The sequence below is a fragment of the Triplophysa dalaica genome, chromosome 4 (assembly GCF_015846415.1).
Source record: "Triplophysa dalaica isolate WHDGS20190420 chromosome 4, ASM1584641v1, whole genome shotgun sequence".
Taxonomy (NCBI): domain Eukaryota; kingdom Metazoa; phylum Chordata; class Actinopteri; order Cypriniformes; family Nemacheilidae; genus Triplophysa; species Triplophysa dalaica.
The window spans coordinates 16,447,322-16,473,834 of NC_079545.1; the positions used below are offsets into that span (position 1 = coordinate 16,447,322).

The window sequence follows — 26,513 nt, forward strand, 5'->3', positions numbered from 1 at the left end:
TACATAACATATTTTATATCTTTATTTTTTAGATGTATGGTATAAAGACCTCATTAGATAACACATACATTGGCTGATCTTGTTGACTCCTCATTCTTTTCAACAAGGCATAAAGGCTTGACCTGTGACCCTGGCACCCCTAACATGGGCATTGCCAATTGAGACCTTATATACCCAGGTAACATTGTTCATAACAAAATCATTGTCTAATAATAAATATGTGACAACAAAGACCTGGTTTTAAGTAAACGTGAAGGAAAGGATGAAAATATATTCAGCATATTTATAGTTTTCTTTTTTAAGCCACAGTTTATTTCAAATCATGAATCTTGATTTATTCTGTTTTTTTGTTACACATCAAATCTATAAATGAATCTAGTAGGGACAGATTTCATTTACAACGGATGCAAATAAAACACACCATTTTAAACCCCATAAATATTAGTTTACAATGTTATGAATAAATTCCCTTTCAGAAAAAAACAGGACGTTGGGTGTACAGAGCTTCAATAAAGATATGGTTGCTTTTATCTGATAACTTGACTGCAGTTTGCACTCTCCTGTTAACATAAAGAGAGTGAAATGTATGTGCATGTCTGTAATGACTTCACTTTGAGTGAAGTTCTCTGTAATCATTTAAGCAGGAGGCACTGGACTCCCTTAGGATGTATTAAAAATGACATGCCAAATACCACCATGTTTCCTTACACATTACATGCGATTTCCAGTGCGATCAAAAAAATATTTTTTGGGCAATTACTATTTTATTGCAGTGTTTAGAAATGAAACTTTTAAAATTTGCATCTTGTAAAAGGGAGGAAGAATGGAAAATAAGTTATGCTCAACTCTTCTTATGAAGAGAACAAGAAAACAAGGTAATGACAATGTGAAATGAGGCAACTTGTCACAATGTGGCCATTAGATCTTTCTGGGTTACCAAAAAACAGTGTCTCTGAAACCAAAAGCCACATAAAGGGTGTAACATTTTACTATGATGTGCGCTCGAATAGGACAGTATTATCTTTTAGGAGGCCGATTGGGATGCAGAAAGGTGTTTTAGCTGACGGACTTGAGCTTGCTCCAGGGATTGGTGCCACGGACTTCCAATGGAGGGTTATTGAAGAAGATGTGATTGCACAAATCCTCCAGTGGAGGCTCAGGGTCTGTCGTGGCAAATTGAGCAGCGTCCTCAATCTCCTTTCTAACCTCAACATCAATCTCCTGCAAACAAGTTTTACTGTTTAGTGAAAAAAAATGGTCTATTGGGATATTAGACTTTACCAGAGTCGATGTCGATTTTGAGTCGATGTCTATGCATTCTAACCTTAAGCTCCTCCACGCTGGCCATGTTGTTGCTTAACATGCGATCCTTCAGCAATGAGATAGGGTCGCTCTTACTGCGCACTTCCTGGATCTCCTCGCGCGTGCGGTAGCTACAGAAACAAAGTTGGATAAGGTGGACAAAGGTTGAACTGTCGTTTATAGCTCTAATAGAAAAGTGCATGTTACATAATGGGATACCTAAGATCTATTACACTGATAATAGTTAAAGCCACGCTAGTTAAAAAATCCAATCCAGTGTTACAAGAAAAGGGTTTAGATAAGTAATAGTAAGGTATAAGGGTACGAAGCTATTCTACCTGACTCCTGGATCACTCATACTGTGACCATGGTATCGATACGTCTGCAGCTCCATCAAAATGGGTCCCTGTTTGATAAGGTTCAGGTATCATGTTATTATAATTTTCTTCTTATTTATATTTTGTGAGATTCTTTAAAGATGTTGTTTATATACTGCAATCACAGCTCACCTTTCCTGATCTGCAGTGTTCAGCAGCAAATTTGGTAGCCTCCCTCACACAAAGGACATCCATACCATCTACCTACATTACCACAGAAGAGCAACAAATCAGAGTAATTTCTGTGCATTATTTATTCAACACAGGTCTCATGCAAAGCAAGGATATATTAGTTTACTAAAACTTTCCTGTTCATTGAAATCAAATCAAATATTGACCTAAACATTTTTTGGGAAAAACTTAGCCCAAGGAAAAATTGAAATGTTGCCTCAAAAATAAACTGAAGTAAGTTTAAAGCAGTGAAATTATAACAATAATCAAAAACTAAAATAAAATGTATTAATCTTATATAGCAACATAAAAAATAAACGAATAAATTATAAAATGACAAAAGCATTTATCAAAATTGCCAAAAGTTTAACTAAACTATTAATAAAATTAAAATAAGAACTATAATAACTCTGATCCATCCATCCTTCCATCCATTTTCTTCCGCTTATCCGGGTCGCGGGGGCAGCAGTCTAAGCAGGGATGCCCAGACTTCCCTCTCCCTAGACACTTCCTCCAGCTCTTCCGGGGGGACACCGAGGCGTTCCCAGGCCAGCCGTGAGACATAGTCCGTCCAGCGTGTCCTAGGTCTTCCCCGGGGTCTTCTCCCGGTGGGACATGCCCGGAACACCTTCCCGGGAAGGCGTCCAGGGGGCATCCGGAAAAGATGCCCGAGCCACCTCAGCTGGCCCCTCTCGATGTGGAGGAGCAGCGGATCTACTCTGAGCTCCTCCCAAGTGACCGAGCTTCTCAACCTATCTCTAAGGGATCGCCCGGCCACCCTGCGGAGAAAGCTCATTTCGGCCGCCTGTATCCGGGATCTTGTCCTTTCGGTCATGACCCACAGCTCATGACCATAGGTGAGAGTAGGAACGTAGATTTACCGGTAAATCGAGAGCTTTGCCTTGCGGCTCAGCTCCTTCTTCACCACGACAGACCGGTACAGCCACTGCATTACTGCAGAAGCTGCACCGATCCTTCCCTCACTCGTGAACAAGACCCCCAGATACTTGAACTCCTCCACTTGAGGCAGGAACTCTCCACCTACCTGAAGTGAGCAAGCCACCTTTTTCCGACTGAGAACCATGGCCTCAGATTTGGAGGTGCTGTTTCTCATCCCAGCTGCTTCACACTCGACTGCAAACCGTACCAGTGCATGCTGAAGGTCCTAGTCTGATGGGGCCAGCACGATGACATCATCCGCAAAGAGCAGAGATGAAATCGTGTGGTCCCAAACCCAAAGGGCAGCCCTGCCGGAGTCCAGTTCCCTCCACCGGGAACAAGTCTGACTTACTGCCGGCAATGCGAACCAAGCTCCTGCTCCGGTCGTACAGGGACCAGATAGCCCTTAGCAAAAGGTCCCGAATCCCATACTCCCGGAGCACCCTCCACAAGATGCCGCGAGGGACACAGTCGATTGCCTTCTCCAAATCCACAAAACACATGTGGATTGGTTGGGCAAACTCCCATGAACCCTCAAGCACCCTGGAGAGGGTGTAGAGCTGGTATATAATAACTCTGATGCAAAATTAATCTGAATGCATGAAGAAAGGTTCCATGCCAGTGGCATGTGTGTGTGTCATACCCTCAATCCAGGAATGAAATCGCCTCTCTTATAGTAGTCGGTGCTAGCAGCCGCTCTCTCCACGGATGTGCCCATGCCGTACTTGTTATTCTCACAAATGAAAATGCAGGGTAGTTTCCACAGAGATGCCATGTTGTACGTCTCAAAGATCTGACCCTGCAGAAACACAATGTAATAAGGTTCAATATACAACAAATACAAGAATGTACAACAAATACATTTGAACCTCTCAAACACGCATCATCATGTTATTTCAATGGTACACAGGGACTGTAAATCTACTATGTAGTTTTACTAGGAAATGTTAAAGGGGTGCTGCAACGATGTGTCATGCATTCCGACTTCTTTACAATGTTAAACGTGCTGTCTTCTCATGCTTAACATGGTCAACTTATCAGAAAACGAGTTGGGCGTATTACGTAGTATTTCTGTGCTCAATACACTCCCCTAGCAATCTTACAGGTTTCAGAAAGTTTTTTAACAATTTTTCTTAGTCCGTTATTGGACAATTCTCCTGGAAAAGCATGCGGGCATGCCCACGCGGCAGCATGGAGAGCAGGAGAAGGAGAATGTGCAGACATTACATTTCACTTGTGTGCAGAAGAGAGCATATTTTCACAAAGTTCAGTTGTTTGTTTGATCACTGCATTTGGGTGATAAATGTAATATAAACGGTGGATATAACGCTGGATTTGGAGATCGTTTGAAACTGATATATGGAGCCGCCCCAGCGCTAAAAGATGCCGGACATGAACCGCATGCGGTGAGTGAAACTGATGTCTGTGTTTTGGCGCCGTATGATTTTGGAAGTAATAGTACAGCTTTATCTATCTTTTATAAATGTGATCAAACTAAATACTCGAAGAATACTCGATTCGAAGAAACAACGTATGCAATACTACTGTATATGTACTCAAGATTAATATGAGATTGGTTGAAACCCCGTGTCAGGGTCGCTTTAAGAGGCAAAGTAGCCAAACTGAATTTTTGGAGGTACGTGAAAGTGAGATGGGACTTGCCTGATTTGCAGCACCATCACCATAAAGAGAGACGCACAGTTCATTTTTGCCCTGGTATTTGCAAGCCAACGCTACACCTGCTCCAAGAGGAACCTGGGATATCAAAATCAATGTAAGTTACATGGCATTTAGTTGTAAACTAAACTTTTAAAGGTAGTATATAAATCATTCTATTTCAAGAGGGTTCATTTCAAATACCTGAGCTCCCACAATTCCATTTCCTCCATAGAAATGTTTAGTGTACATGTGCATAGACCCTCCTTTTCCTTTTGCAATACCTCCTCTACGACCTGATGGAGAAATAAGATACAGAAGAGGGGTAAATCAATAGAAAAAAAGCAGAACAATTAAGGAAACAAATTATTACCATACAAAACCGGGGTACACATTTTGTTCTCACCAGTGAGCTCAGCCATGATCTCCCGAACCGTGCCCCCTCTTGTGAAGGTATACCCGTGGGCACGGTAGGCTGTGATAAGATGATCTGATAGGTTAATACCTGACTCGATACCCATCGCACATGCTTCCTATTGGAGGACATAATGGATTTGTAAAACCGTCCAGAATTTATACATGTGCGTAAATTAAATAGGTTTTCCACCACATGAATGAAGACTATTCGTACACTTAATGACCAAATATGCACTGGCAAATAAAAGTGTTATGTTTTTACTTACTTGTCCATCATAAAGGTGGCAAAAACCTCTAATGATCTTCTGCTTGTACAACTGATCAGCTTTAAGTTCCATGCGTCTTATGGTCTGCATGGTGCGGTAGTAATGAAGCCCCTCTTCTCTTGTAAGCACCGCTTGCTGGGGTGGACCCTCCTCCAGCTTATGCAAGTCACATTTCTGACAAACAACAGAAATTATTAGCAAGCAATATAAAATGCTTATTCTATAATTATCTGCAAGCTGAATAATTAAGCATTGATGTATGGTGCAAAAATAATCGAAATATTGAGAAAATCGCCTTTAAATTTGTCCATCAGAGGCGCTGTAGCAGGCTGTTGCTAAAAAGAAACAGGTTTCTTTTGACGCTCTCTATTAGGGCTGAAACGATTAGTCGACATTGTCGACAAATATTCTTGTTGTCGAGTAGTCGTTTCATTACGTGATTTAATTTAAGGGCCTGCAATATCACAATTTGAACGCAACGGCACTGTAGCGGTAGAGTGTACTGCAGCCTCTCCAAATGAAATCGCAGTAGAAGGACACACAGCGAGATTATGGTGGAGTACAGACGAATGTGAACAAGTAAAGTGTGGGAAAGCTTTACCAAATTGAAAACAAAAAATGCGGTTGTGTGCAATGCATGCAAGGCGGAACTTGCCTTTCTCGGCAGCACAACCTGCATGCTGGAGCATTTAAAAAGGAAACATCCCGGAGGAGGAGAGAGGTGAGTGTTCACTATGTAGAGCTAACTTTGTTTTGCAGAAGTATAAAGCTTTGATCGAGCTTAGGAGTCTGTTTTGATTATTATAAAACTATAAGGTATTAAATAAGAGGAAAATGATTATAAGAGAGGGACGTTAAGTGATAGGAGTCTTATATCTTGAATTTATTTTAAAAATATTTTCTTCTGATACTTGCTCTTTTTCATTAACTCTTACACCGACATTGATGATTTATCTCGTCATTAAAAAAAAAAAAAAACGGTTCCCCGCCAAAGACGATTTATTACGGCAATCAGTGTTTATACTGTTGTACAGCAGATGCCGCTGTTACACACCTTTGGGAAAAAGTACTGAATCCCAGAACCTAGAACGTATACTTCTTATCGGTTATTAATGATTGTCCTGAGTGTAATCTTAGCAAAATCTTTGATAAAAATGTTAAATATCTCAGCTTTTTAATCATATTGATGCATTTTTGAAGAAACCTACCCACATCTAAGTAGTGATAAAAAAGAACAAATGAAGATTGAAGAATACGGTTTCCTTTTTTTTAAAGCAGAGACTCTGTTCCTTCATAGGACATATTGTTTGTCCATAAATTCTTTACAGAAAATGTACTGTGAGCCATGAAAGTTTTGTTAAAATGTGAAAGATTTAAATTGAACTGTTGTCATATAAATGCTGCTCAATGCTTCTGTCAAGAGATTTGTTTGCATTTAAAAAAAAAATGTTTTATTTTTATTTAAAGGTTTGTAGAGAGTATTTGTGTGATTCGAGTTGGACAGAATCAGCAAACTTAAAGAGGGTAACCAGTTGGTTTGAAGTTCATTAAAACAAAAGCTGAATAGATTTTAATCATTACGTAAATGATGTATAACTCAATGTTTAAATTAGTTGCAAAAGCTGAATAATCATTCAAACGTACCAATTAGTCATTGAAACATTAGTCGATTAATCGGTCTAATAATCGTTAGGTTAATCGACTATCAAAATAATCGCAAAATAATCGCTAATGTGATAAAACTCACCTTTATGTCAAAGGAGGCCTGAGGGGTGAAGTCTGCATATGTCCTGGCTGATACCACCACTCTAGCTCCCTATGAAAACATAGTTTTTACTTAAAAAAAAAAAACACATACAATTTGCGGTCACATGGACACATACACATGTAACAGGTAATGAAATCTTAACTAAAATAAAAAGCACTCTGTCAAAACCAAATCCAACTGAAATAGAACGTTTCTGCACTAATCCAACCACACAATCAACTTTATTATAATACGTATTCTTTTAAAACAAGGTAAAAAAACTTCACCACAATAAGAAATGTGAACCAGTATCAAATCTAAAATCCCTTCCTGAAAATTTGATGTTGAAAATATACGGTGCATGTCATATTCTGACTCTCCAGTGGCTTTGAATGTGTCCGATTACTGTGGGTTTGCGTGTGAAAAACAGACAGTGAGATAAACCACCTCTTTATTCCAAAACCAAATGCACACTTACAAACATCCAAAATGCACTTTAAATAAATCTGCAACAGAGACAACGAATCCGAAAAATAAATCTATAATAGTGATTAAAGACTCTTCCTGGAGTGTTGTGATTTAAAAGAAACCTCTGGAATATTGAGTGTGAACTTGCTCTGGGGTAAGGGGAGGGGTCAATCATGCAAGACTGTGAAAGAGACAGTTATATATAGTTTATTATACAGGGGCTGCCAGTACTCACAGCAAGCTGTGGCTCTGGTAAGGGAGTCTCTTCAGCCTGGGTGTGGGTGTTGTCTGGGCGTTGTGAGAAGGAAATATCAGGGCTCTGATGGCTCATGCCTAGAGGGGGCAACTGGACACAAGGGGGTCTGTGCTGGTAATGTTGGTACTGCTATCAGTCGCTGTCTGGGTTAATTCTGTTTTGCTGGGGTTGGGACCTGCAACCCTTTCTTCACATATGGGGTTTGTTGAAAGCTGGTCTCTAATATAGTTATCTGCCATTTTGGAAGCTATCCTAGATTCTACTACAGGACCTCTGTCTGATTCTGGACACATATTAAATAATTCCCCCGCGGAAGCTAATGGGACTGATGATGCTACAAAACCTTTACTCTCGGGTATACCTGATGTAGACTCTGACAAATGTATATTCAGTGCAGATACTGTTTTGACCTCATTCTCTACGTATTCTAAGGAAGATTGAGATTCTGTTGATTTTCTGCATTTTATGTCTGTTGAAGAAGTTTCAGAGTTAAGTGTGATCTGTGCTGATGAAAGGGAAAGTGTTGGGATGTGTTTAGTGCCTGACAGGGATACTTGAGATTGTGAAGGTAAGTGTGGATCTTTAAGGAGAGGTGGGACAGGGACATTGGGATCTGTCAAATTAGCATGTTCGCCCTGGACTGCCAAGAGCTGGAGGACGGCGCGGCAAGTGGAGGACTGCAAAAAGAATGGCAGGTACATAAGTCACTCCAGAGACTCAGACTTAAGTCAGCAGGTAGGCCATTAAAAGAGAATGTTCAAAAACATCTCAGAGGACAAGGAGACCACCAGGTGTCCAGAGACCACATTATAACAAAAATACATTTTGGACTAAACTAACCTATAACAATAACCACCCATTATAATAACCTTTATCAGGCTCTTACAGTATAGCAAGCAGCTCCCTGACATGTAGATACAACATATTACCTTTAGTTTAGTTTTGATTGACGTCTCTTACTATTGTTTACAGAGCAACAATCTACTTTCGACCTAAACAAGTATTAACAGAGGAAAAATGGGTACTTTCCATGACAAAACTGAGAGCGCCTTAATGTTTAACTATGTTCAAAAGTTAAAGATATGTAAACAGGCTTGGGTAGATAGCTCCAAATAGCATTCAAGCAGAATTATTCTCCCTGAACCCTCACCACAGCAAACTAAAACAGCCAAAGTATATGAGTAGCCTAATAAAGTAAAGGTGCCATAGCATAAGAATTAATACCAAAATATAGAAAGGACTGAAAACTTAAACAAAAATAATCATAAGCCTCTAAAGAAACAGTTGTAAGCAAAATTATGATTATGATCATGAAGTAACTAAGAATTACATGTAAAAAGGAAAGATTAAATGGCACAGACACAGTCTATGAATCTATTAAATCTACAATTTCTTACCTCTGATACAAGTTCCGCTCCCTTACAAGGATGACATTTATAAAGAGAATAAGCATCATATGAATCAATGTCCCAAAAGCCTGTACCATTCGTTTTATTGTGGCAACAAATGTTTTAGTATATGCTGGCTCCATGACTGTGTGTCTGTGATTTTTTAAAACATTGTGTAATTTGTCTTCACATGTTGGTGCTTATTTAGGACTTGTTTACTTAATGTTGCGAAAAATGAGAATGAGGCATCTGGACATCAGCCACAACCAAAAATGATCATGTAAGTTACTGGGGTCACCTTTTATAAATGACAGACACTGGTATAAACAGCTTTAATAGCTGATTATTGACGAAACGTACAATTTTATGAGTACTATTTAAGTAAAACTTTTATTTGTTAGTTTATTTTATTTTATGAACATGTATGACCGCTTGCAACTTGGCTAACCAGTTTTTGACGTTAACATCCCAGTGCATGATGCTAGCTAGCAATTCAGGCTAACTCACTAAACGAATAGTGAGATCCCAATATCTCTGTTTACATCTAAAATAAAAAACAAGGTTTCTCTACATCACGTGAAATAAACTGCATAATCATCACTGACCATTTAACTACACTGTGTCTCTGACTGGATCTCAGTAAGGCCCTGTGTACCCTGCAAGGTCAATATGGCACGGCTGTGTACGCTACCGGTTAAAATAGCCGTACTTTGACAATAAGCCTATTATTATGTAAAGCACAATAACTTACGTTCCTGCTGGCGTTGCCCCTCAGAACGTTAGATATGATTGTTAGCATCTTTCTCATGCTATTTTAACGCAACTAATCAGATAACGACCTCCTTCAACCCTCCTCTCTGACAGAAAGCACCAGACCCAGCAAACAGGATTTGCGCCCGCTTGCGCCGCTGCCGTTTCGATGCTCATTTGGTTGGAAATACTGCCACCTGTTGGTCAGAGGATAGAACAGGCAGGATTTCTCAATCCTGCTACTACACATTTTTATTCAGTTTGGATGTCTTACAACAGAATCACTTTATTAAAGACCTGATCAGTTTTAGATAACATGGATGATGCACAGTAGTATGGATCCCCAGGAACAGGACTGAGAAATACAGCTTTAGAACAGTAAACATGGTTGAGCGAGTAAACTCTGTCACTGTTTTCCTCTTTTAATCTAAAAGCATACTAACGCAATGTTTAGACATTGTTTGTTTTTTTGGGCCAACACAAGGCTTATATGAATCCAGTGACACACACCGAAAGTAGTTGCGGTTCACACACAAGGTCTTGTCTTGCGCACACTTGAGCGTGCTTAGACAAAATATTAAATTGCCGTGTATTACCTCAGTAATGCATGATAGCACAAAAGAAACCAAAAAGTATACTAATTTTAATAAATCTGAACAATCTCACTTGGAATCCAAAGAAAGTTTTGTTGCTAGGAGGTTGCCTTTTCATAGCTCAACATTCTCTTGTGTTTCAATAGGTATCAACTTAGTCTAAGTTGTTTCTCTTAAAGCAGACTGGGGGAAATGAAAATCGTTAAAGTTGTTCAAATAGATTTTAAGTATTCTAAGTATTAGTCTCTAATAATGTTGAGATATGATTGTAGACTTGTAGACAAATCTGAGCTCAGGCTGTGATATTGTTGAGATCTGTCGGAACTCTGAGATGTAGTAGCAAATTTTCCATTTGCTCTTCATTTAATCTCGTTAATATGATAATTAGAATAAAAAGAAATCATCTGTATCTTTTTCATGCTTTTGGGAGGCCCTGTTTATATTACCCAAATAAGGTACAGCATGTTTATGTTGCGCACACAACGTGCAAAGTAAACATAAATGACCTTTAGCAATAAAGCACTGTCAAAAAACTGTTAAAATTGTTATTGTCTTCTCGTGGTTGGGACATGTGGTGCCACAAAACCATTTTGCTAAGAGCATGACAAACTGTTACCCCACTTCAATATCTAACGTTAAATGAATTGTCAGATACTATGCATGATTTCAGGGAAAATATTTTATATTTTTGATAGACTTTATTTTGTATTTTCTGTCAGACTGTTCCGTAAATGTCACCATACACATTACGATTCATATCTAAAGCACCTTTTCCACGTCTTCCTCTTTCGAACCAGCTTTATTGAGGCCACGTTTGTCGTTTGCCGGAAGTGACGAAAGCAGAGGACCGATGGCGGCTCACAGTTAGCTCCCGGATATGTTCTGCAACAAATTTGATGGGGCCTGATTGGACATTTTGCACACTTGGTCATTTGTCTGAAGTGTTGCGATTAACATCGAAGCCGTCGAGCACAATAGTCGTGAATGCAAACAGGAAAAATCTGTTGTAGAATCGTGTTATCCAGGGCTAGCTGGCTTGCCAATGATACTCAAGTCCAGTTAGCCTTTGATCGCAAAGGTTTGTTTGTATGCGTGTCTGCACACTTTAGGACCGCGAAAAACCCCGCCAACGTCGTTAGAAAGTCTGGCGATTTTGTGACAGTAGCTGGAAAGTGCATCCGAATTAACGATAGCTAACGTTAGGTGCTTTGGTTTGGCTAACACCGCTCGAGTTACTTCAGAAAGCAGAGGGAAGTGGTTAGCCGATCTAAATAGCTGTATCCGTAGTTCAAGTTCAAGCTGTTTTGAAGTCATTGGTCGCTAGTGGATGCTTTGAGTCTTTTCTATGAGTCACCGTTGCCCTCCACTTTCAACATGTTGAAAACGCGTCAATGTTTACTCGGGATTCGCAACTTCCTTGGAGTGACATCTAGGATATGGAGTTTCTTTTTATATATACTCAGAAAGCATCTACGAACGGTAAGAGTGCCACTCTGTTTTTAACATCTGTCAGTGTCAGTATAAGTATAACAATTTTAACATCTGCCAGTGTGACCTTTCATTTGTTATAAAAAGCACCTACATGCTTCTTTTTGAGCATACATGTCTTCATAACTGTTTACAAGCTTCTAGTGTTATAAAAGTAAACCGTGCTTTTGTGCCTCGAAATTGTTTACTATAAACTGCAAATGTAATGTTATGGCACTCCATACACCAATAGGCCTTATAAATATAATTAAATCGATGGTTCCTGATAAAGTTGCTTTATGTTTGGCTCAGTGTATTAAAACATGAATTCAATCTCGCCTCAGTTGTGATTATGCCCGCTTTCAACTGCCCTGCTTTAACTCCTGTGTGTTTATGATGCTGCTGTGTTTGTCCTTACTGCATTGGACTCTGGACATCTGATATATGTCTAACTGAACCAAAAGTATCAAAGTACAATAAGCTCACTAAATACTCATATGCTTTTGACTTTCCTAAACATTTGGTTATTTTAGGAGTAATTCTATGCCAGACCTTACAGACAAATCATGATTAACATTACTGTTGTTTTTGTATGATGATTTACTGTTATTAAACAAACAAGTAGTTAGTAACAACTACATGCACATAAATTAAGCAGGTTTTTATTGGAGTTACCGTGGTCCACTTGCCTATCTATTACATGTTTTGACAGCTGGGGGAGGGACTATTAATAGTTCAACAGTACTAGGAAGATTAATGTCTGCGACATGATGTCCTATTCTGAGCTTTGCCCTGTGATAATAATGGTCAATGAAGAAGAAATTTCAGAGAGAATGATGGATAATGAAAATAGGCAGAATTCTGTGGAGCATCTCTGTATTCTCTGTGAGTGTGCCCATGCTGACGTACTGGAGCTTTTTGGAGATATAGGCTGACGACGTGCTGATAATATTTAATTGATGTTTGGAGCAATGATGCTGTAACTGAAAATATTTTATATAACATGTTTAAAATTGTGTGTTGTAAGGTTAACTATTGCTGCAACCCCTACGTGTTTGTTTTGCGTGCATAAATAATTTTCCTCACTTTTGTCTTTTACAGATAATCCAGTACCAAACAGTGCGTTATGACACATTACCTCTTTCTCCTGTTTCCAGAAACAGACTCAGTAAGTTCTCTTACACATTTACACATGTTATTTGATGTTCGGTCCACTAGGGGAGCTTATAACCACATCTGGATTCAATGTTGGGGCATATTTTTATGATTTAACTCAATTTTACTTCGGTTTGTAGCATTTATTGTTCTGTAGTGTATTCTTGTTCTTGCTATTCTACATGCAGTAGTCCTAACCTGTGATTTTCAGGCTGTGATCTCTTAAATTAACTTTTTTTTGTTTAACTTGACAAGTTTATGCTTTCTTACCAAACTGAAATAAAGTATATTATGAGATAGACCAAGATGCCATGTTTGTGTTGCTTTAGATTCAGTGAAGAGAAAAATCTTAGTCCTGGATCTGGATGAGACTTTGATTCACTCTCACCATGATGGTGTCCTTAGACCTACAGTGAGGCCTGGAACACCACCAGACTTTATCCTGAAGGTACACACACCTACTTCTAAATAATGGTTGTTGTTGATGTCTACAAACAAAGTTGTTTTAGAGGCAGAGCAAGTCATCTTCTTATGATGGAAGATAATGAATCATTGTAAACAAACTGAGGAGTAGTGTACAATATGACAATAATAATGTGTGTTCATAAAGTAGATGGGTCTATTTAGTTTCATAATGATTTTATCAACGTTTTCTTGTCCAGGTGGTAATTGACAAACACCCGGTCAGGTTTTTTGTCCATAAAAGGCCACACGTCGATTTCTTTTTAGAAGTGGTGAGTGAACTCTCTCTGTTCTCTTTTAGCGACATTATTTACAAGCAAACTAGTAAGTTATTTTCCGCTGAATATAGTGTTTTAAAGCAACAACATAAACACACTTTACTGCGCATGCACGCTTTAATAGAATTTAACTTCCGGTACACATCCACAAACAATATAGTGCCTGATAGTTCTGATAACAAGCAAAAGAAACTGAGAAGAACCGTGTCCTGCCTTAACTTGCCTCGCCAATGTCCCATGCGTTTTATTTAAAGGAGTGGTTGACCTTCAAAATTAAAATTCTGTCAACAGAATTTTCCTTTTGAAGGTAAACCACTCATTTAAATGGGACAAAGTTTCTGATAAACATTTTATTTAATAAAATGAACATACAATAAAATTCAACCAATTGTTTATTTAATACAATTATACAATAACATAATAATATGAATAATATGTGTGTAAATTAAAAAAAGTTATAGTATTAGCCACTAGCTAGACCGATAAACAAATACAAATCAGAAGTTATCTTCTGTCCAGCAGCGTGCGTCAGATGAAACGTCTATAGATTAAGCCATTTTACATTTGTTTTGGACACTAGCTATATTTTAAACAAATTTGCTCATATGCTAATAAGTATGTGTGTCATGTTGTTTTGTATATGTTAGGTTAGCCAATGGTATGAGTTGGTGGTGTTTACAGCTAGTATGGAGATTTATGGATCAGCTGTAGCAGATAAGCTTGATAACAACAGGGGGGTCCTAAAAAGAAGATACTACAGACAGGTAAAGCCCACTGCGTTACGACATTTTTAGGTTTTTTCAATGCCTACTCTTAAAACAGACATTGTTAAATGATCCAATAGAATCATGTATCTGATTTTCTCTCCCTGTTAAAGAGAGAGTTTGTCCAAAAATGTAATTTCTGCTTGTTCACCATCATGTTGTTCAAGCCTTTGTGACATGTTTTTCCTGTTAAACACAATTTCAGATATTTTGTGTCCATACGATGGAAGTGTATGGGGGGCAATGTTTTTTGGTTACCAACATTCTTCAAAATCGTATTTTTGTGTTCTGCAAAATGAAGTCATACCGGTTAGAATGACATGTGGATGAGCAAATAATGAATATTGTTTTTAGTGAACTATTCTTCTAATTGATATTTTTTTTTTTTTAGCATTGCACTTTGGATCTAGGGAGCTACATAAAAGATCTTTCTGTAGTACACAATGATCTCTCCAGTATAGTTATTCTAGACAACTCGCCAGGAGCTTATCGAGGTCATCCAGGTAAGAGATGATGCATCTGAGTGTAAAGTATCAAGAGATTCTGATTTTCTATATTTGAAGGTAAAATCCTCGTCTCCATCTTAACAGACAATGCAATTCCCATAAAGTCGTGGTTCAGTGACCCAAGCGACACTGCTCTTCTTAACCTGCTCCCAATGTTGGATGCATTGAGGCAAGTAGTTGACATTATAGCAAAACTGTATGAATGTCACTTTTCTTTCCTGTTGTAAAAAAGTATATTTGTTAAATTGACAAATAATATGTAAATGTGTAGAATGTAGAAACAACTAACAATGAAGATGAATCTCTCCCATGCTGTTTTATGTTCTAAATATAAATTTTAAAGAATTTATTATTAACAGTTAATAATAACTGTTGAGTTCTACATTTTTGCTATTTCAGACCGTAGGACAGATGTACGTTGTATTTATCAACTAACCAAGGCATTTATTTTTATGAAAATATATTTTTGACCCTGATATTAGTTCTGGAACTGCTCTTCTTTTTTACAGCCAGAATCAATATATGATAATATTTCAAGATTCTGTGTTTTTCTCACTTTGTAGGTTTACCTCAGATGTTCGCTCCGTCCTCAGTCGAAATCTCCACCAGCACCGGCTCTGGTGATCATATCTGCGGCTGGTCTTATCTGGCCTCTGTTTTTACATGGCTCTACTCGCTCGGTGTTAGCATCTCCTTTGCTGGAACTGTCAGCTTCTCATCATTACAATGATTCATATGGACTCCTCTAAGGAAAGACATGGGAGGACATAAAGGATATAATGTGGAGATAATGGAGAAGCTATTACAAATAAACTCAGATCAAATGGAGAGTCCAGCATTTTTTCTTGTATTGTTTTTCCCTTAAAAAATGGAATTTCTGCTTTACAGTTGTTGGATTCAACGCATGCATGTTTTTCTGTGGGAATGGAGGAGGATGCTTGTGATTTCCATTTTTACCTTACTTTTTAAAGTTAGGATTTGGTGAACAAGATATAACTTCCAGTCCTTTTCCACACTTCGTTAGCACTTACTTCCCCTTTCTTCAATATATCATGTTTTTCGTTTAGTATGACCCAAGCTGAAGTGGTCTATTAACTTTCTCGTCCACTCATTCTCTCATATTCTTCCCTTTTTCTGTCTGCCATCTCAGGAATCTGAGCTGTTACTAACAGTATTCTGTGGTGGAAATGATCTTTAAGAACAGCAGGAGGGAAAACAACAGTTCATTATTACCATTATTACAGCTTATGGTATTTTTTGTCTTTTTTTTTTTAACTGGCTCATACAGTATGTGGAACCTTGGATGAATAAGATAGGTTATATCATCTGTTTCAAAGACACTTTTTAGAATTTCTTCAATATGGATACAGCAGGCGTTGACTGAGAGACACTGAACCACAAAGACTGTTATAACTAAAAAAATAAAATGGAGCCTTTTGTCAACAACTGAATTTACAGTGTCTTCAACTTTTTTGAGCATTTTGCATTTTAGGATGACGTGTCACAACATGCACAATGTTCAAACTCATAACAATTTCTCATTCTATTGAATTGCATATCCTGCATTTTATTGTGTTCTCTGTGATGTTTTTTTTTTCAAAGCACTGAAACTTAATCTTGAACGTGTGAATGTTTTAGATTTTCTGTTTACAGCGATAAGAGGAACTATTTAACACTGTTGGTGTTTTAAAACCAGATTTCATTCAGACTGTAATAAGTTCTCCTGCATGATATTCCTATATTTTGCACAATCCCTTATTTACACAATCCAGTTTTATTATAAAACCGACTTCCTACTGATGAAAAGCAGACCTTAACGGAATAGTTAACCTTGTAAATGACAATTCTGTTATTATTTACATGCCCTCTTTTCATTTAAAATCTGTGTGACTTTCTTTGCTGCAGAACACAAAAGAAGTTATTTGAAGAATGTTGTTTACAGAAAATTGTTGTTCCCCATTGGTTTTGTGTCCACACCATACCATATAAAGTCAATGGGGACCAACGGTTTGTGTTTGCCAACATTTTTCTAAATATATTCTTTTGGATTTACAGAAGAATGAAAAGCACACTTGTTCACAGGGTGAATAAATTGTGAAATTATTTTAATTTTGAAGGTGAACTATTGCTTTAACAAAAACTATTTCACTTTAGGTACTGTTTTTAATTTACAAGTAATATGGCCCGACATTTATTCTGCATGCATTTCATGAATGAGGCCCAGTTTGTTCGGAGATGTGTACTATTGGAGTTGTGCCACATTTGGTAAATTGCAACCAATTTTTTTCTAAATTGGCTTGATGTTAATTATATCTCCAAATGTGTTTTCTCTGTGCACAAACAAATGTCTTAAGGATCCTCAAAGTGATTTATGGCTTCCCATAGAGTTCCCAGTGTTTGTGTTGAGATTATTATAAAATTATATTTTATCTGCAGTTTCCAAGCCACGTCCTGCTATTTGAAGCAGTGCTGGGGTTTGCAAACACTATTGTTTTTTACCCTCTGCCTTCTGTGCTTATGTGTTCTTGTTAGCCATTGTCCTTTGAGATGAATGTGTGAAGGCATACAAAAAGTTTCAGTGCTTAATATTAAAGCTTCACAGAGAACCACATGTTATTGTATAATACATTGAAAGGTTTGTTTTGTTTGTTCCTAAGTCATCACTCTCATTTGTGGTCCCTCAAAATCTTGAGAGAAGCATGAATAAGGTTCAATAGGTAATATATCTCCCTTTCTGTCTTAATAGAAACCAAATAGATACACTGTAAACTGATAAAAAAAGTAATCCCAATTGCTTGTCTATTACAATAGGGTTACCGAGCAGTGTGTAATGTGTCTTAACCTTGGTTGTAAAAAAGAACTTTATAGACACTTTATAGTTATATGATGACATAGACATAACATACTATACTGTTTTCCCTGAGTGGCCAAGGCAAGTTCAGTTTAAAGATGTGAAGCAGTTTTTCCATTTTTGCACTGCAAAAATTACCTGATTTGGTCTGTAATTGCTCTTTTATGTTTTTCTGTTTTGCAGCTATTTGATATGCCCATATTTGAAATGATAAAATTACCATTTTACAGTTTACCAACTACAGGGAAAGACCCACTTGGTAATCAGTGTTGGGTGTAACTAGTTACTGAGTAATTAGTTACTGTATTTTAATTACTTTCCCCTTGAAAAAGTAAAGTAAGGGATTACTCATATGTTTTATGTAATTTAATTACAGTTACACTTAAACTAAATACTTTGTTAAATATATGCGTGTGCAATAGTGTAATTGACATCAGAATTCAAAGTCTTACTTTGAAATCTGTGCTCACATTTGTAATACTTTGGTCGGTTAATAATATTATTTATTTGAATGAATTAAATAAGCCGTTTCATGTCTATCCTTGAATCACTTAACTAATCAAAGTCGATGTAGGATATAGAAAGTAATTAGTAATGAGTAACTAAATACTTTTTGGACAGAGTAATTTGGACAGTAATCTAATTACACTATTGAATATGTAACGAGTAACTAGTAATTAATTACTTTTTCTGAGTAACTTACCCAACACTGTTGGTAATACATGCTCTATGGATCGCACAGCATAATATTTTAAAGATATGTGCCTTGATCACAATAGTCATGGCTTATGAATTTAACCTTGTATGATTTGAATCCACACAGCTTCTGGAACCCAATAATTGAAAAAGTGTTTTCTCAAGTAGTGCCACGTAGAGCAGTTTGCGGCAGACGTCATTACGTATGTGACATGCGCCTCCTCTCTTGTTCCGTGTTATTGGATATCCCTCCGCCCTCCAACGCAGTTGTCAAAAACGCCTTGGTAATTTGTAAACATCGTCGACGACCGATATTCTTGGAGACTATTCAGATCTCCCAGTCCGTGACAATGAAGTTTATGTACAAAGAAGAACATCCCTTCGAGAAGAGACGGTCCGAAGGGGAGAAAATCAGAAAGAAGTACCCGGACAGAGTGCCTGTGAGTCAGGAAAATATGAGTTGTTTTTGTTCAAGGCCCTGCTGCATTTACAGATAACCTAAACCTGTCGAGGTATTACACAATGACAACGCTAATATACAAACCCTTAAAAACTTTAACGTTTCTCTTAAAATCACAGATGTGACACAAATACACGATTATTCGTAAATTATTTTAGTCGTTTTTTAAGATGTCATTCAAAGATGGCTAACGTTAGCTTGTTACCGTCATTTAGCTAACGTAACGTTACTGTCTCAGGGCGGATTAACGTTACTAGCATTGTTTAAAATACGGCCAATTAATTCATTAAGATCTCTTTTCTAAGGTTGTTTTTATTATTCTTATATTTTTATTTAAGTTATTACGTGTTAAATGTAACGTATATAAGAACCTGTCAACCTTTGTGTGACGTTACTGCGCATCTGAATTCAAGTGAGTCTGGTTTCGACAATCTAGGTTAAATGACTAAGTTACAATATAGTATAGTACATAATATAACATTAGTATGACATCACACAAGGTTTTTGGTCTTTTGTATGGTTAAAACATCGAACTTTGGGAATGAACCCTAAACTGGGGAATACCCTTGTCTGTAATTTCGTTATGCTGGTGAGAGATGCAGTTGTTTTCACATGACAAGCTGTGGTTATTGTTATCTATATTAGCTCTCACTTGTTTTTGACAGGTGATCGTGGAGAAGGCCCCCAAAGCCAGAATAGGAGACCTGGACAAGAAGAAATATCTCGTCCCTTCTGACCTCACAGGTAATATTTTCTTTCAAAATAAACATTCTCATACATTAGTTTTAATAAAAGTGAAAATTATTGATACTGAAGATTTACTGACATTTTATTATATTGTTGAAGTGGGTCAGTTCTACTTCCTTATTCGAAAAAGGATCCACCTGAGGGCAGAGGATGCTCTTTTCTTCTTTGTCAACAATGTCATTCCACCCACATCAGCCACTATGGGGCTTCTGTACCAGGTACATCTTGTCTCCTCCTATCATTAGTTGTACTCTATTAGTGTATGATATATGTGACCCAGTCTTTGAAAACCAGGCTTAAGTCTCAAAATCTAAAAAGAGAAAATTTGCATTAAAGTTTGATTTCAATCAATAATTTCATTACTATTTTAATTTTTGACATGGCCTTACTCAGAGTGTTATTTACATTATTTTTTATGCTTTTTTATGTAAATGACAGTAAATCATAAAAAATTACACATATGATTGTTTGGGGATGCAAGATGTTTTGTGTAAACTTATATTTTTGCAGCAGATTATTTATATTATTGAAATCATCTCTAAATGAAGTCTTTATATCTGTGTTTTAGGAGCACCACGAGGAAGACTTTTTTCTTTACATTGCTTACAGTGACGAAAGCGTCTATGGGGGCATACAGAGAGATGTGTAGCGGATTTCCTCACAATTACACTATCCATCATTAATATAAAATGATCAATATATTAGGACACATGAAGTGTACATGTTGAATGCACTTTCATATCTTCTTCCTAGACTATTTATGTTTATCTCATTTGTACTCTATGCTGCCTTGATATTGATTCATCTTACCCAAAGTTCCCTGCAGTCTTGCTTTTTGACCTGATACATCATTTATCTTGGTCTGTTTCTGTAAATTTGTGATACATGTATCCCAAAAGCCTATTCAATGTTCCACACGTCTCTGCTCCTTTTAACTTTCCTTATTTTTTCTGTGCACTGGCATATATTATAAAGCTGCTTTGTTATTCTAGAATCTTTATTGTTAAATGTAATTTTCAACCACCATATTTGCACAGACCAAAACCACTGGACTATCATACCATATATTGTTAAGTTTGTGTGTGAGTGTGTTTGTGTACCATGGCCAATAATTATTATTTTTAAATAGATTGGAATAACTCTATTTCAATAAACAGATTTCAAAGATTTCAAATCAGCTTAACATATTGGAGGACATTGCTTTTATTTCTTCATTTTATTATTACCATCATTTTTTTCTGGTTGATTTAAGTGATCTGTTGATGACTTGAGTGATTTTTTTGTTTTTTTCCTTTTCCTTGAAAGCTATAATTGTGGTGTCACCACCAATTTTAAACTTGCCAACATTATAAATCTGATGTAAAACTTCTTCCTGTGTGAGTCTTTAATGAAAGGTAACTACTGCTTTTCACAGGTCTGGTGATGTCATAACTAATATTTCTGCTTTCGAAATTTGTTTGATCACAGAATTTAAAAACAAATTTGAACCATTAAACACAGTGGACTTTGTAAGAATGTCAAGGGTATTAAAGTCCTGCTCAATTGGGCCCATTGTGATTTATTTTAGAGAACGAATACTGTAACTACAGACTAAGAATGAATACTTTGATTCGGGAAGAATTAACTTTTTTCCAGATATATCAAACATACAATGCTTATAACATAATATCACATAACATGTTACATGACAGGAATTTTCCTTTGGATTAGCGTCTTCTAAATGCGTAATGAAGACACACCCACACCGGAAGTGCGACAACTGAGTTTTCTGACATTTTCATTTTGGTCAATAACTGTCAGTTATTTGTGTTTTCTTTATGGATATTCTTCAAACAAGCTCAGTATACTTTTAATCTCGGAAACGGACAAAAGTGCGTCACATGAAAATTTCATTGCGAGACTTTCTTTCTATTGCCTGATTTTTTTGCTAGCTAAGCTAACTTAGCTGACTGAGCTGTCACATGAGCCGTTAGCCTGCTAGCCTAATACTTATGTGTTAATGCAACACACTGGAAGTCAGTATTATTAAAATGACTATGTCTGAAATCATGTCTATGGAAGATTCATTTTACGGACAGATTTAATGAATAACGTTAGACTGTCAACGCCGTCGTCGGGCTGCTGCAAGCATAGCTAGTTAGCGAATGAAAAAGGCATCCCACTATATTTATTTGCAAATTTATTACGTTAGCGTTCATTTGTTTTTCAGAATACCACCTTTTTACTGTTAATACTTTGCTCTCATTCGTAGTCTTTGGTTTTAAGATTTAATATGGTAAGTTGGTGTGATCAACGTCGGCAAGGCTCGTCAACTTTTTGACAGCTGCTGCTTTGGTTGTGTTGTGATGTCTCTATCTAGACTTGTCGAAAATGTTGACATTTTGACATTATGACTTGTTTGTCTTACAGCAAAGCATGTTATCGCTTCTTATTAGTATAATATTGTTGTTAAATAATTGCCTGACTTTCAGTTCTTGAAATGTTTCTCACTGTGACTGTACCAACGGTGGTCGGGACAGTAAAATCTGAATCTCTATGAGGAAGTCAATGTAGTGAGAGAGATACTGATATTTGTGATATTTGTCTTTTTGAAATATATTTTCATCTGTACTGTAGCTGGCACCACCAGTTCACACCATCATGCCGGCTCTTCTGGATAGGCCCAAATTGTCCAATGCAATGGCACGTGCCTTACACAAGCACATTATGAGGGAGAGGGAGCGGAAGAGGCAAGGTGAGATCTGAAATCGTTGTGTAAATTGTGTCTGTTGAAGACTGATTTTAAATATTTAATCTCTATTCAATTGTTTTTTTTTCAGAGGAGGAAGAGGTTGACAAAATGATGGAACAGAAACTTAAGGAGGAGGAAGAGAGAAAAAGGAAGAAGGAGATGGAGGAGAGGATGTCTTTAGAAGAAACTAAAGAGCAGGTCTGTTGATTGATCTACTTTAAAGATGGAGTTTGTTATGTTGGTATGGGTTATTACTGTACCTATTCATATTACTTTTTTCATTGTTAGATTTCCTTAAGAGACACTGTGTTTCATTTATAATAATAACAGTAAACTTGACTATTTGTGATTCTTAATCAAAGCTCTTTCTTTCTCATTCTTCAGATTTTGAAGATGGAGGAGAAGCTGCAGTGTCTTCAGGAGGAGAAGCACCAGCTCTTCCTGCAGCTGAAAAAAGTCCTTCACGAAGAAGAGAAACGACGACGGAAGGAACAGAGGTAAAGAACAAAGAGCGATGAGATTCAGATATTTCACAATTATTTCACCTGCAGGAATTAAACCTTATTCAATGACATTTAAACTATATAACTTAATGATGACAAGCGAGATACACATAATTGCTTCAAACAATATTTACTCAACTAAAATCTACTTAAAATTGACATTGTTAATTATTTAATAAACACATGTTTTTATTACATAATACACTAATTAACATCTATTCTCTGCTTGATCTGACAAATTGGTAGTTATATTACTTTACTTTGATAAATATGTGCACAGTGACATGACAACTCTGACTTCGGCAACATACCAGTCCAACATGGCCATCCACACAGGACAGCACCTTATCAGCATGCAAGGTGACCCTCATAAGCAACCCCTCAAAAGAAAGAAATGTGTTGTTTATGAATCAAGAATCCCCTTACAACTTTGAATTGCCTATAAATATTCTTTTCGTAGGAGGCCAGGTGAGTCATGGGCGACCTGGTCCTCTTCTGGGAGAACGAAGCAAACAGCTCTTTCAGTCACCGGTCATCCCAGTGAGTGTGACTGTTGAATGTAACGATAGTGTATGGTTGTATTTCAAATGTATGCTTGTGTATGTTTATTTAAAAGACGTGTGATTTGCCCCTCTGCAGACGCGCCATTTCCAGTCTCAGCCTGGATATAGTGCAAGTGGAACAGAGCATGGACAGTACTCTGGAGCCCAGCCTACTCACAGCCCGTACGGAGTCACCCAACCACAGCATACATCACCTTTTGCTTCTGCTCAGCCGGTGCCAGCCAGCTATGCCAGTGGTTCACAACTCAGAGGTATCATGTTTTATTTGTCAGATGATTTTTGCAAGAATCAAAAGGTTCCAATTGTGTTCATCTTCATGTTGTCTGTGATTTTTTTGTTTCAAGGTGCATCGGCATTTCAGGCCATGCAGTATTTGCCCCATCAGCAACAGGGCTATGCAGTTCACAGTCACTTCACGTCACAGCAAGGTGTAAAATCAATATTACCTTTTTTAAGCATTAATTTATGAGGTTCCATTTTGAAACGTTCAAAGGATTTTTGAAGGAAAAGTTCACCCAAAAATGAAGATTTTGTCTTCATTTACTCATTCTTCAGTTGTTCTAAATCTGTATGATGATTTTCATTGTACTGAAGAGTGAATGTAGGAAAGCAAACAGGTCTGGTGCACTTTTGACTACTGTTTGGATGCAAACATTCTTCCAAATATCTTTCTCCGTGTTCATTAGTTGATTTGGGACAACTCGTGGGTGAGTAAATGAGGATTATTTTTGGGTTAACTCTAACTTTAAGGCAGATGTTTAGAAAAAGTATGATCTAGATTTTAAAGCAGGTCTTTTATTACATCTGTATTACTTTCTCATCCATCGATTTGGTCAACGTTACCTTTTCACTCTCACTCTCTTTCATCTCTCTTCCAACTCTTTGCTCATCTGCTTTTATGCTTTTCTCTATCCTGGCATCCTCTGCAGGATATATTCCCAGCGCTGGGATCCCTTTGCAGAAACAGCTGGAACATGCAAACCAGCAGTCCGGCTTCACAGACTCTGTAAGTAGGATTTTTATAAAAATACATTGTGATCCGTTAGAAAGAGTAAGCTGTTTTCAATGGTCCCTTGTCTCTGTGTGAATTTATTTGCTAATGTGATATTCAGAGTCCTCTGAGGCCCATGCATCCCCAGGCTCTACATGTCAGTGGTGGCGGTTTGCTGCAGTCTCCTTCCATTGCTGTCCAGATCTCTCCTGGCAAGGTAAGAGCCAAAATATTTTTCTGATTGATCCTGGCGTGTTGTCAAAAAAAAAAAATATATATATACTGTGTATACAAATTCTTGACAAACAGAATTCTGATACTCTTGCTAATCCTTGGGCTCAATAGTACTTTTGCTGTGATACTGTAGTAAAGCCATTTGTGATTGACTATTTCTTTTTTGTTTTCGGGCAGTCTGGCTTACCATATGCACACCCATCAAGGCCAGCTTCTCCAGGCGCATTCACTCACAGCACACCCACACAACAAGCACATGCAGTACGTTTTCTCAGAACTAAGAGACCACACCAGATTTGTTTTTAATCAGCATTTGTTTTGTGACAATTCCAGTCCAGTCTGAATTTTAACAAACCGCAGGCATGACACAAAGTCACCCAACAGCAATGTGAAAGACTGAGAGCTTGTCTAGATGCATTAAAGTTGTGAAAAATCTGGTTTATTTCATTATATAATGATTTTTGAACTAATTCTAACGTAAAACGTTAGTATTGTGTTGTTAAAACATGAATATGAACTTGCTTTCTTTGCAGTATCCAAGGTCTGCAAACATTGCATCTTTTTTGTTGACCAGTTTGTCTCAAATAAAAAAACTATATTTTCATTGGAATTTAGGAGAAATATTGTCACTAGTTCACAGAATGAATATTTGTATTTTAATAATGTATCTATAAATAGTAAATTCAGAAAAAACTGAAAGTTGAAAATTTTTACTGTATGTGTGTATATATATTTGATTGCATGATGGATGTGTGTAAAAGATATCGGTCTACCTTAAACTTTTATCTCATGAGGTATCTTTCTGTTTTCTTTTTTAACAGGCTACATTTCAGAGCTCTTCTCAACCAACCCCTCGCCACACCTACCTCTCCCACTGCCAATCAGGGCAGAGATTTTATCATCACAGCAAATAGATATCATCTTCATTGATCAACTTGCTTGACATTGGAGACAAGACAAGATCCATCCATGTGATGGAAAGCTCAAAGCAACACAGCACACATAGCTTGGCAACAAAGTGTTATGATTTAGAACACATGACTGTGTTACTGTCACAAGCACCTTTTTTCTCTGCTAGACCTCCCTTTTTTACAGGGTACATGATGTTTACCTAAATATTACAGTGGGATGTGTCAGAATGCTTATTTTCTATTTATTTGAAAGCACCAGTGCCAATGCTAGTAGCATCTATTTAAAAAAAAAAAAACTAAACTAGAAACAAAACAGAATATTCTGTTGTCACGTTTTTTAACAGACCTCCCACTCAGGGCTGTCTCTAATTTACATCATTTATGCACTTCCCATATATTCAAGCAACCACATGAAATTAGTATTTTCATGATTTTAAAATTGTTAATGCAATGTTTAGCCAACAAACTGAATGTACATAAATTGCACTTAGAATTTAAAATTAATTATGAAATTCTGTTAAACAGAGTTTGTAAACATAGTAATAAATAGTAAATATATATATATATATATATATATATATATATATATATATTGTTCTTTTAAGTGTTGTCTATATACGAGTTGTGATCTACCTATGTAAAATATAACTTGTATCTAGCAGCCAAACAACTAAATATAAAGCACATTTTAATACATGCAGCTGTTTCTATTCGCTTAAAGCACCTCTACATTTCAAATGACCGCGTCTTTACAAATTCTTAGAACGGAGATCCAGAGGGAAAATCAATTCATGAAGCATTTACGTAAAAAGCGGCACTGTTCTTTGAACATATTTAGGTTTTATTAGGAAAAATATGACCTAA

The 26,513-nt window shown here is 37.1% G+C and overlaps 4 protein-coding genes across 7 annotated transcripts; 3 read left to right on the top strand and 1 right to left on the bottom strand.

Moving 5' to 3' along the window:
• Positions 1 to 9,898, bottom strand: pdha1a (pyruvate dehydrogenase E1 subunit alpha 1a). 2 transcript variants are annotated; one of them, XM_056744944.1, is made up of 12 exons: positions 9,739 to 9,878; positions 8,997 to 9,017; positions 6,876 to 6,944; positions 5,129 to 5,302; positions 4,852 to 4,978; positions 4,650 to 4,741; positions 4,452 to 4,544; positions 3,433 to 3,588; positions 1,812 to 1,883; positions 1,641 to 1,708; positions 1,325 to 1,433; positions 1 to 1,221 (listed from the first exon to the last, which is right to left on the bottom strand). In XM_056744944.1, exons 1-12 carry the CDS (start codon positions 9,793 to 9,795, stop codon positions 1,057 to 1,059), a joined length of 1,203 nt encoding a protein of 400 aa, XP_056600922.1. In that variant the 5' UTR covers positions 9,796 to 9,878; the 3' UTR covers positions 1 to 1,056. The 2 variants fall into 2 exon arrangements, with proteins under 2 accessions (XP_056600922.1, XP_056600923.1); XM_056744945.1 differs by lacking the exon at positions 8,997 to 9,017 and having other exon boundaries at positions 9,739 to 9,898.
• Positions 9,899 to 11,145: 1,247 nt separating this feature from the next.
• On the top strand, positions 11,146 to 16,946 carry ctdnep1a (CTD nuclear envelope phosphatase 1a). The gene is made up of 8 exons (XM_056747357.1): positions 11,146 to 11,809; positions 12,899 to 12,965; positions 13,282 to 13,400; positions 13,615 to 13,686; positions 14,340 to 14,456; positions 14,848 to 14,959; positions 15,047 to 15,131; positions 15,526 to 16,946. The coding sequence occupies exons 1-8, from the start codon at positions 11,705 to 11,707 to the stop codon at positions 15,584 to 15,586; spliced, it is 738 nt and encodes a 245-aa protein (XP_056603335.1). The 5' UTR covers positions 11,146 to 11,704; the 3' UTR covers positions 15,587 to 16,946.
• Positions 16,947 to 18,737: 1,791 nt separating this feature from the next.
• Positions 18,738 to 21,085, top strand: gabarapa (GABA(A) receptor-associated protein a). The gene is made up of 4 exons (XM_056746339.1): positions 18,738 to 18,949; positions 19,635 to 19,713; positions 19,816 to 19,934; positions 20,285 to 21,085. The coding sequence occupies exons 1-4, from the start codon at positions 18,860 to 18,862 to the stop codon at positions 20,363 to 20,365; spliced, it is 369 nt and encodes a 122-aa protein (XP_056602317.1). The 5' UTR covers positions 18,738 to 18,859; the 3' UTR covers positions 20,366 to 21,085.
• Positions 21,086 to 21,398: 313 nt separating this feature from the next.
• On the top strand, positions 21,399 to 26,253 carry gps2 (G protein pathway suppressor 2). Of its 3 annotated transcripts, none has more exons than XM_056746335.1 (12): positions 21,408 to 21,991; positions 22,333 to 22,450; positions 22,536 to 22,645; positions 22,832 to 22,944; positions 23,231 to 23,310; positions 23,411 to 23,490; positions 23,590 to 23,764; positions 23,858 to 23,941; positions 24,443 to 24,519; positions 24,626 to 24,721; positions 24,916 to 24,999; positions 25,560 to 26,253. In XM_056746335.1, the coding sequence occupies exons 1-12, from the start codon at positions 21,989 to 21,991 to the stop codon at positions 25,650 to 25,652; spliced, it is 1,113 nt and encodes a 370-aa protein (XP_056602313.1). In that variant the 5' UTR covers positions 21,408 to 21,988; the 3' UTR covers positions 25,653 to 26,253. The 3 variants fall into 3 exon arrangements, with proteins under 3 accessions (XP_056602315.1, XP_056602313.1, XP_056602314.1); XM_056746336.1 differs by having other exon boundaries at positions 21,412 to 21,587; XM_056746337.1 differs by lacking the exon at positions 24,916 to 24,999 and having other exon boundaries at positions 21,399 to 21,991.
• The last annotated feature ends 260 nt before the right edge of the window (positions 26,254 to 26,513 follow it).

Bases quoted from the DNA above. Each gene is read 5' to 3' on its own strand.
- gps2 (XM_056746335.1), top strand. The intron at 24,722-24,915 runs GTAAGAGCCAAA...GTTTTCGGGCAG, and splicing joins TCCAGATCTCTCCTGGCAAG to TCTGGCTTACCATATGCACA. The intron at 25,000-25,559 runs GTACGTTTTCTC...CTTTTTTAACAG, and splicing joins CCACACAACAAGCACATGCA to GCTACATTTCAGAGCTCTTC.
- pdha1a (XM_056744944.1), bottom strand. From the start codon at position 9,795: ATGAGAAAGATGCTAACAATCATATCTAACGTTCTGAGGGGCAACGCC. The intron at 4,545-4,649 runs GTATTTGAAATG...TTGATATCCCAG, and splicing joins ATGGAATTGTGGGAGCTCAG to GTTCCTCTTGGAGCAGGTGT. The intron at 3,589-4,451 runs GCAAGTCCCATC...GTGTTTCTGCAG, and splicing joins GTGATGGTGCTGCAAATCAG to GGTCAGATCTTTGAGACGTA.
- ctdnep1a (XM_056747357.1), top strand. From the start codon at position 11,705: ATGTTGAAAACGCGTCAATGTTTACTCGGGATTCGCAACTTCCTTGGA. The intron at 13,401-13,614 runs GTACACACACCT...TTTCTTGTCCAG, and splicing joins CACCAGACTTTATCCTGAAG to GTGGTAATTGACAAACACCC. The intron at 14,960-15,046 runs GTAAGAGATGAT...CCATCTTAACAG, and splicing joins AGCTTATCGAGGTCATCCAG to ACAATGCAATTCCCATAAAG.
- gabarapa (XM_056746339.1), top strand. From the start codon at position 18,860: ATGAAGTTTATGTACAAAGAAGAACATCCCTTCGAGAAGAGACGGTCC. The intron at 18,950-19,634 runs GTGAGTCAGGAA...TGTTTTTGACAG, and splicing joins AGTACCCGGACAGAGTGCCT to GTGATCGTGGAGAAGGCCCC. The intron at 19,714-19,815 runs GTAATATTTTCT...ATATTGTTGAAG, and splicing joins CGTCCCTTCTGACCTCACAG to TGGGTCAGTTCTACTTCCTT.